We start from the raw sequence: 9164 nt of genomic DNA on the forward strand, positions 1-9164 counted from the left end.
TTTATTTTTTTTTATTTTTGGGACAGACAGAGACAGAGCATGAACGGGGGAGGGGCAGAGAGAGACGGAGACACAGAATCGGAAACAGGCTCCAGGCTCCGAGCCATCAGCCCAGAGCCCGACGCGGGGCTCGAACTCAACGGACCGCGAGATCGTGACCTGGCTGAAGTCGGACGCTTAACCGACTGCGCCACCCAGGCGCCCCTCAATTTTTTATTTTAAAACAGTCTTAGACTTACAGGGAAAAGTTGCAGATAGTACAAAGAGTTCCTGTATACGCGCACCCAGCTTCCCCTGTTGCTAGCATCCGTGTTGTACTGTGGTACGTTCATCGTCACCGATGGACCCATGTGGCTACGTCGTCATGAGCTCAAGGCCGTTATGTATTCAGATTTCCCTAGTTTTTGTCTAATGTTCCAGGATCCCATCCGGGATGCCGCATTACATTGAGTCACCCTGTCTCATTCAGTTCCTCTGGACCGGAAGACTTTCTCAGACTTGCCTGGTTTAAATTCCTGACGACAGCCCTTGCGCGGTTAACTGCCGTGGCCGGAATTCACCGTGCCGAGTTAGGAACCTGCATGTTCCTCTGACCTGCTTTCCCGACAGTGTTTATGTTCAATACGTGAAACCGATTTTAAGCTGGTTCGACGTTGTTCTCGCTCGCTCTTTTTTCCTAACCTCATCTCATTACAGTTCGGGAACTATTCCCAGGGGCAAACCCAGAATCAGAGCTCGTGTTTTGCCACTAGGATCATCCCTGGGTTACACGGGCCTGTGATGACAGTAATGGGCTTTCAGAGTGTCTCTCGGTGCCTACCTCCACTGTGGCTTCCCCATTTTACTCTTTATATCTAAGATCGACAGAAGGTAACAGTCCTTCGGTCCCCCTTCCCGAAACGGGGTTTTCGTATTGTCGAGGAGGGAGAGAACGAGAGGTTCGTTTCCCTTGGTGTTGCTCGGACAGCGAGATGCCGCCCACCTGGAGGAAGAGGAGGCTGGCTGGGTGCGGACAGGGCGGGAGGAGCGGGGCTCCGAAGCGGGAGCGGTTGTCAGAGTCCAGGGGGAGAGAGGGCACCGGCCGTCCGCATCCCCCGATTGTGGCTGCTCAGGGAGAGGAGTGAGCGAACCAAGGAAGGCGGGAATAAGCCCGCGTGCGAAAGTCACAGATGGCTCCGGAGAGTTCCCGATGAGCAGTTTCTCGAAGGATGGGGTTTCGGTGCTGGACGCACGTGGCTCTCCCGGACCCGTTCACTGACGTGCCTCCGTTCTTTCCCACAGAGAACGTCAGCAGTGAGGAGAAAGCCAGAAAGAACGCCACCAAGCCCCTGCTGGACGAGGTCGTGCCTGTGTACCGGCGGGACTGTCACGAGGAGGTGTATGCCGGCAGCCACCAATACCCAGGGAGAGGAGTCTACCTCCTCAAGTTTGACAACTCCTACTCTTTGTGGAGGTCAAAGTCGGTCTACTACAGAGTCTATTATACTAGATAAAGATGGTGTCGCAGAGTCTGGAGTCTAGGGTTGGGCAGAAGATTGCACTTGGTTCGGAATTTCTTTTGACTTTTGTGGAGCATTGCAGTCAGCGTCTCCCCTTTTGATTTTGGTCTGATGGTCCGTGAACTCTCGTCGGGACTCAGGGTTTCCTTGAGACTCTAGCATTAATCCTCTGGGGTTAGAGGGAGTCCTCGGACCCGTCTGGCCCTTGGGTGCCGACCGGCAGGGTGGCTAGTGGATGCAGAAGTTACGCGAGCTACGTGTGAAATCTATAAGGTCTCCGAAATAAAACCTCCCCACGTTGACCCCACCCGGCTGACGGTGAGTCCATTGCTGCCCGCTGCATGCGGTTGACGAGAGCCCGTGGTCACGGTGACCTCGGATCGGAAATCCTTACGTTCGCAGTCTGCCTGAGGTGCAGCTGACTTGGACGAAGGTCATCGTTTTGAAATGAAGGTCATCGTTTTGAAAACTTACAGACTCAAGACCCCACAGGTTATAATAGAAAAGTTGCCTCGATTCGCTTTTGTTCTGAACGACCCAGATTGTCTTTGCATTGAGTACGCCGTCTAGTTCAGAGGCCTATTACAGAGAATTATTTTCCGAGATAATCTTAAGAACGTTCAAAGCCGATTGGTAATTGAACCGTCAAGACACACAACACCTCAGAGGTCCATGTTGTTAGCGGGCCTCTGCAAACTCGGGTCCTTTTCTCTCCCTCCGGGACTCCCCCCTACCGGTGACAAAGCAGAATTAATTCATTTTTGTCTCGATTTGGCTTTGTAGAGCATCTCAAATTGAACCTGTTTTCTACACGAGCATATAGTTAGGGGGTTTTGTAAACTCAAATTGACACTTACTGAATTAAAGTATGTAAAATCACTTCAGTACAATTGAGTGTATGGGGAATAACGTTGCACTACAAGGAAATCACTGCCAGAGACAGTCTGTTTTCCTTTCCTGTGTTCATGCTTAGGCACGAACCCTACCCAGTTCCGGTGGGGAATTGCGTACTGGAGAGAATTGGAAAAACAGATGCCCATGCTTCAGTTGTTCTATAGCTTTAATCTGCATTATGTCTTTGTAGATGGGAAGAGGACACCTTCGTGTCCCTTACCGAGAACATATATGGATAAACAGCTGCAAGTTGGTAGAAGTGATGGACTAGCGTAGAGATTCTTGTTTTCAGGAGGGAGGGTGGTGTAGATAGAACGTGACCGAGACGGCACTACACACGAAACGTTACTGGATGTTGTTACTGAAATACTTAGATTTTTAGATTTTTAAAACTTCAGATCTTAAATCACTTCTTGTAGGAGGGTCTCCGTTGATTAAGCTGCGTTCTATACAGTTCACTACACGAGGGGCTGTTTGTCGTGTGTGCGTTTCTTTTCTGGTTTTTAATACCTGGTTTTGTACATACCTAACCCTCTTCTCTTTTGGTTATTCGGAAACTGGATTATTTTCTCCTCTGAGCAGTGCTTGATTTGTGTTCTTTAATTTGGATTCACTGGTTCCAGCTCAAAGATGTCCACACCGTTCTGTCCAGAACACGTTCAGGCTGTCCATGCGCGTGCGCGTACGTACGGTAGAGGAACCATGGGGTTAGGCGCTTCTTGGCTTTTTTTTTTTTTTTTTAACGAGAAAATATTGTATTTAAAATGTAAAATAAACTTTTAAAAAGCAGGCACTAATATATATTTCTTCCAGCCTTTGAGTACAGATTTGTTCTTGCCCATGTTAAGATAAATCGTCTTCTGCAAAGACCCTCGTTCTCGGGAGCAGTTTATGTCACTTTACGTAGCGGTGGTTCGTCATGTGCTCACGTCAGAACAGTTTTGGTTTTAGACTTTTCTATTGCCTTTGGCTGTTGATTAGTACAGTACAAGTGCGATTTCAAAAAGATCTTGAAAATAATATATTTAATCAATTAAAATGTTTATCTGTAACCTGTTGATGTTTCATTGATACCGTTACTCTCGGAAGCGTTAGTTCCGTATTGCCTCATTTTAGACGGACCAGAAGAGATGTCTAAATGATCTTTCCTGTTTTAAGAAGTTAAAAACCAACAACAAACTATTTCTGACTGATTATTGATAGTTTTTGCCATGAATTATCCCGGTGAGTGAAAATAGACTTTGAACTTTCCAGACTTATGACGGAAAGACTTCTTGAGGACGTATAAAATCGTTTTCCCTGTACAACCACGTGCGTAGCGCATTCCTTGAAGGACGTGGGGACCACCCGCTTTCAAATAGCTCCTGAGGTGTGACGCCCGAGAAGTACCCATCAGGGGAGTTCCCCGGTCCGTATCACGCGGAGTGCCAGAAACTCCTCTAAAAATGACCCCACTGAGACGCAGGGCCACTCGGACCTTAAATTTAAATTCTGTTTGGTTGAAACTTGGAGACACAGAATGAGGTGGTCATTCTGAGCTGTTGGGGTTCCGGGAAGCCAGACCAGAGAACAGCTGAGAGCTGTTGATGTGTGAGCACATCCTGGACCGTGCCGCTGAGCCTTGACCGTCTGCCTTCCGGAAGAGGAGAAGCAGCCGGTTCGAAATACGTGACTGCTGATAATTCACTGGCAGTCTGCAGCCAAACCTGTCTTTCCCCAAGCTCAATCCAGCACTCCTGTCTGCCGCCCAAATATGTGTGCATGTGATCTACTCGGGGTAGAGCGAATCTTAACTTTATTTCCCTTCACTTAATTTTTCAAAAATGTGTACTGATCAGAGTTGCAGTTTGATCTCGCATATTATTTGCCTAGGATTCTTTGACCTTCTTATTCAAAGTTTTTGAAATCAACTTGGTTATTGTCCTTTTGACACCCTTATTTTGAACTTATTCCATGATCGCTGTCTCAGGTACTTAACTGTTTTGCCCGATTTCTCTTGTAACGAAAGAAGCATTGGCTCCATTTCCATTAGCTGACGTGCCCCTTAGTAGGTTGTGATTTGATTAGGATACTTAATCTAAGTACCGGGAAACCAGCTGGCTGGCTTCTCCAGAATTGACCTTGGCATTTGGACTCAGGCCATCACACGTGGGATAACAGTATGTAAACCGGAGCACTTAACTCCTTCCTTGTAGTTCTCTAACCAGGCCTTAAGTGTGATTGCCCAGTTCAGCCTGGCGCTGAACTGGCAACTTGCAAGTCTGTGAAGAGAGCAGGTACAAATTTGATTACAAGTGCTGATTTGTTTTAACCTTTCTTTAATGTCGTGTCTGTACAAGTCCAAGTTTTTCCCCTTTGCCAAGATCACTAACTTAAATATCTCGTTGAAGGTGACATAACTTTTTTTTTTTTTTTTTTTTTTTTTTTTTTTGGTGTGGCAAAATAGAGAAATGTAAACCTGGTTTTTGTAAGGCCTGCGTTTTGCAACTTTTAAAATTCCAGTCTGTGTTAATGGGGGATTTTCCTTTTACTAAGTGTAGGTCTGCCGTGTTCTTGCCATCGGCTGGGTCTCTTCCACAGAGTGCTTCTTTGGCCATTTTTCTGTGAATTGAACCTTTGAGGTTGCTTCTGATTTTTCATCCTAAGTGCTGTTCCAGTGAGCATTCTTTTACGTGTCTTTCCGCACATCTGTAGATACTGAGGAGTGAGGACTGCTGGATCATGAGTTCTGTGCATTTTTAATTTTAATACACCCTGCCAAATTGTCCTCCAGAGTGGCTGAACTAATTTCCCCTCCAGCTCCATAGTGTCCGAGAAGATACTGCTTTTTCCAACCCTTGATATCATCAGACTTCAGTCTAAGTCTATCCGACGGGTGAAAGATGAAGTTTCATTTTCATGTGTGTTTCCCTGATACACAGAAGCATCAATTTTTATTGGTCCTTTGTATTTCCTCTCCTATAAATTGCCGGTTTGTGTCCTTTGACCCATTTTTCAATTAGATCGTTTTTATATGGATTTATTAGCATTAAAAATATAGGCTGTATGCTTGGGGCGCCTGGGTGGCACAGTCGGTTAAGCGTCCGACTTCAGCCAGGTCACGATCTCGCGGTCTGTGAGTTCGAGCCCCGCATCAGGCTCTGGGCTGATGGCTCAGAGCCTGGAGCCTGTTTCCGATTCTGTGTCTCCCTCTCTCTCTGCCCCTCCCCCGTTCATGCTCTGTCTCTCTCTGTCCCAAAAATAAATAAACGTTGAAAAAAAAAATTAAAAAAAAAATATATATAGGCTGTATGCTAATCATTCATTAGATGTAAGTATTTCTTCCAGTTTCTTGCAGGTCTGTTAATTTTGTTTGTGGCGTTAGGTGTGTTTATACGTGTCTGTGTTTGGTCGTAGACATTCTAAACCACATTGTTAGTTTTATTCAGCTTTTTCGTTTATGACTTCTGTTTGTGTCCATAGATAATATATATGTATATCTATATATATCTGCTTCTGAGCTCTGTCCCATTTATCTGACAATTCAGTGTGCTAATACTATAAATTACTATAGTTTTAAAATACATTTTCATGCAAGGCAACTCTCCCCTGGTTTTTTTTTTTTTTTTTTTTTGATGCTTTTTCTTTACTATTTTGAACCATTTTTCTGTATGAACATTTAATCATTAGCCTGTCATATGTCATGAAAAACCTTCGTGGGATTTACTTTGGAATATTGTAGTACTTTCTAGGTTGATTGAGAGAGCTTAGATTGCCTTCATAGAAGATTGAGGGGTGCGTGGGTGGCTCAGTCGGTTAAGCATCTGACTTTTTTTTTCTATTTAAAAAAAATTTTTTTTTAACGTTTATTTATTATTGAGAGACAGAGCATGAACAGGGGAGGGGCAGAGAGAGAGGGAGACACAGAATCGGAAGTAGGCTCCAGGCTCTCAACTGTCAGCACAGAGCCCTTCGCGGGGCTTGAAGTCACAAACTGCAAGATCATGACCTGAGCCGGAGTCGGACACTTAACCGACTGAGCCACCCAGGCGCCCCTAAGCATCTGACTTTTGATTTTGGCTCAGGTCATGATCCCCAGGGTCATGAGATCTAGCCCTGTGTTGGGCTCCATTTTGGGCGTGGAGCCTGCTTAAGATTCCCTCCCTCCCTCTCTGCCCCTCCTCTGTTCATGCATACACGCACCCATGTGTGCTCTCTTAATTTTTTTTTTAAGTTTATTTATTAAAAAAAATTTTTTTTAATGTTTGTTTATTTTTGAGAGAGACAGAGACAGAAAGTGAGTGGGTTAGGAGCAGAGAGAGAGGGAGACACAGAATCGGAAGCAGTCTCCATCCAGGCTCTGAACTGTCAGCACAGAGCCCGACACGGGGCTCAAACTCACGAGCCGTGAGATCATGACCTGAGCCGGAGTCGACGCTCAATCGACTGAACCACCCAGGCGCCCCTTAAGTTTATTTATTTTTGACAGAGACAGAGTGCGAGCATGAGCTGGGAAGGGGTAGAGAGAGAGGGAGACAGAATCGGAAGCAGTCTCCATCCACGCTCGGAGCTGTCAGCACAGAGCCCGACACGGGGCTCAAACTCACCAACCGTGAGATCATGACCTGGGCCGCAGTCGGACACTCAACCGGCTGAGCCACCCAGGCGCCCCCTTAAATTTTTTTTTAAACGATAAATAAATAAACGATTGATAGTTCCATGTCCTTAGGTGGTATTTTCAGTAGCAGAGATGGAAAACGCAGCCCTGTAGCGGTCTTCCCTGCCATCATTAGTTATGATGCGGGCTAACCTGGGACAACAGAGGCTCGAAAATAAAGTAGCTCAAATAAGATCATTTGATCTTACGAACAGGCCAGAGGAGGCAGGCAATGCAGGGCGAATCTGTCTGGTACGTCATGAGGTGAGTGAGAGCCCCGAGTTTCTCTTAATTTTATTTTAGAGAGAGTGGGGGAGAGGAACAGAGACAGGTTCAAGCAGGCTCCGTGCTCAGGGCAGAGCCTGACGCAGAGCTCAATCCCGTGACCCTGGGATCGTCCGAAATTAAGGGCCCAGATGCTCAACCGAGTGAGCCGCCCAGGCACCGCCCCCAGGTTTCTTTAATCTTGTTTCTCCACAGCACCATCCCCTGGGACGGTGGTGTTTTGTGTGCATGGTTAGAAGCAGACCTGCCTAGGGGCGCCTGGGGGGCTCAGTGAAGCATCCAACTCATGGTCTCACACAGGCCATGATCTCACGGTTTGGTTTGTGGGATCGAGCCCCATGTCGGGCTCTGTGCTGACAGCGCGGAGCCTGCTTGGGATTCTCTCTCTCGCTCTGTCTCAAATAAATTAAAAAACCAAAAAGCAGGCTTGCCTGGAACACATTTCCGCTTTGGGGGTGGGGTGCGTGCCCACTATTAAGGAGAGAACCCTCACTTCTCTTCCTTTTCCACCCACAAGTACTGAGTTCCATGGCGCCCTCTAGCTGCAGACTCACGCCCAGCCAAAACTCAAGACACGGCGTGTCTGCTCTGAAAAAGGAGTGGGTTCCAGTGGACAGACTGCATTTGTCAGGTGAGTGTTGAAACACGTAGCTCGTTAATTTTTTTACCATCACAAGAGTCCTACTCACTTGTTGTGGAAAATTTAGACAGTATATACAGATGAAAAGCATAAAACTAAAATTATAAACTTACCACTAAGAATAGCTGTCATTTGGGAATGTCCTTCTGGTCTTTTTTCCCCCTAATTTTCAGTTAACAAAAATCTAGCATTCGGAAAAGTATGCAGTATGAGACTCACGTACCTACCACCCACACTGGTCACATTTGCCTTTTTTTTTTTTCTTTGCCTTCTGTGCTTCAGAGCTTGTCTAAGTATTAAAACGTTAATGAGGGGCGCCTGGGTGGCGCAGTCGGTTAAGCGTCCTACTTCAGCCAGGTCACGATCTCGCGGTCCGTGAGTTCGAGCCCCGCGTCGGGCTCTGGGCTGATGGCTCAGAGCCTGGAGCCTGTTTCCGATTCTGTGTCTCCCTCTCTCTCTGCCCCTCCCCCGTTCATGCTCTGTCTCTGTCCCAAAAATAAATAAACGTTGAAAAAAAAATTTTTTTTTAAAAATAAAAAAATAAATTAAAAAAAAAATAAAACGTTAATGAAAGAGTTTGATCCCTATGGACCTTTTCCTGATTACACTTGCTCTTTCCTCCTTCCAAAGATCGTTACCCTGATTTTGATGTTTTAATTCCATATGATTATAACAATGTATGTTGCCAGAAAAGGGAGATAATATGGTTATGCAGAATGCTTTTGAACTTTATATGAAATCCAAGGAGATAAGTACACATTTCTACCTTCTCCCTTAATACACTCTGTAGCTTTCTTCACTTGAAAATTATTTTGTGGGGCGTCTGGGTGGCTTAGTCGGTTAAGCATCTGGCCCTTGATTTTGACTCAGGTTATGATCTCATGGTTGTGAGATCGAGCCCTGTGTCAGGCTCCGCACTGAGTGTGGGAATGTGTATTAGAGAGAGGGAGGGTACCTGAGTGGAGGAGGGGCAGAGAGGGAGACAGAATCCCAAGCAGGCTTTGCACTGTCAGTGTGGAGCCCAATGTGGGGCTCGAACTCAGGAACTGTGAGATCATGACCTGAGCTGAAATCAAGAGTCGGACGCTTAACCGACTGAGTCCCCACGTTCCCCGCCTGCCGCCCAGTGCCGGCGCCCCTCAAGAGTGACCGGTTTTTTTTTGTTTTGTTTTGTTTTGTTTTTTTTTTTTTTTTAATTTTTTTTTTCAAC

The 9164-nt window shown here is 46.1% G+C and overlaps 1 protein-coding gene across 1 annotated transcript in view; it reads left to right on the forward strand.

Moving 5' to 3' along the window:
- Positions 1-3445, forward strand: part of ACBD3 (acyl-CoA binding domain containing 3) — a 33483-nt gene extending 30038 nt beyond the window's left edge. Inside the window, exon 8 of the mRNA XM_040451905.1 lies at positions 1282-3445. Within this exon, the coding sequence (XP_040307839.1) occupies positions 1282-1493 (212 nt within the window). The 3' untranslated portion in view covers positions 1494-3445. The remainder of the gene's footprint in view (positions 1-1281) is intronic.
- The last annotated feature ends 5719 nt before the right edge of the window (positions 3446-9164 follow it).

The sequence above is a fragment of the Herpailurus yagouaroundi genome, unplaced genomic scaffold, assembly GCF_014898765.1.
Source record: "Herpailurus yagouaroundi ecotype Mexico unplaced genomic scaffold, PumYag 205, whole genome shotgun sequence".
NCBI classification, from domain to species: Eukaryota; Metazoa; Chordata; class Mammalia; order Carnivora; family Felidae; genus Herpailurus; species Herpailurus yagouaroundi.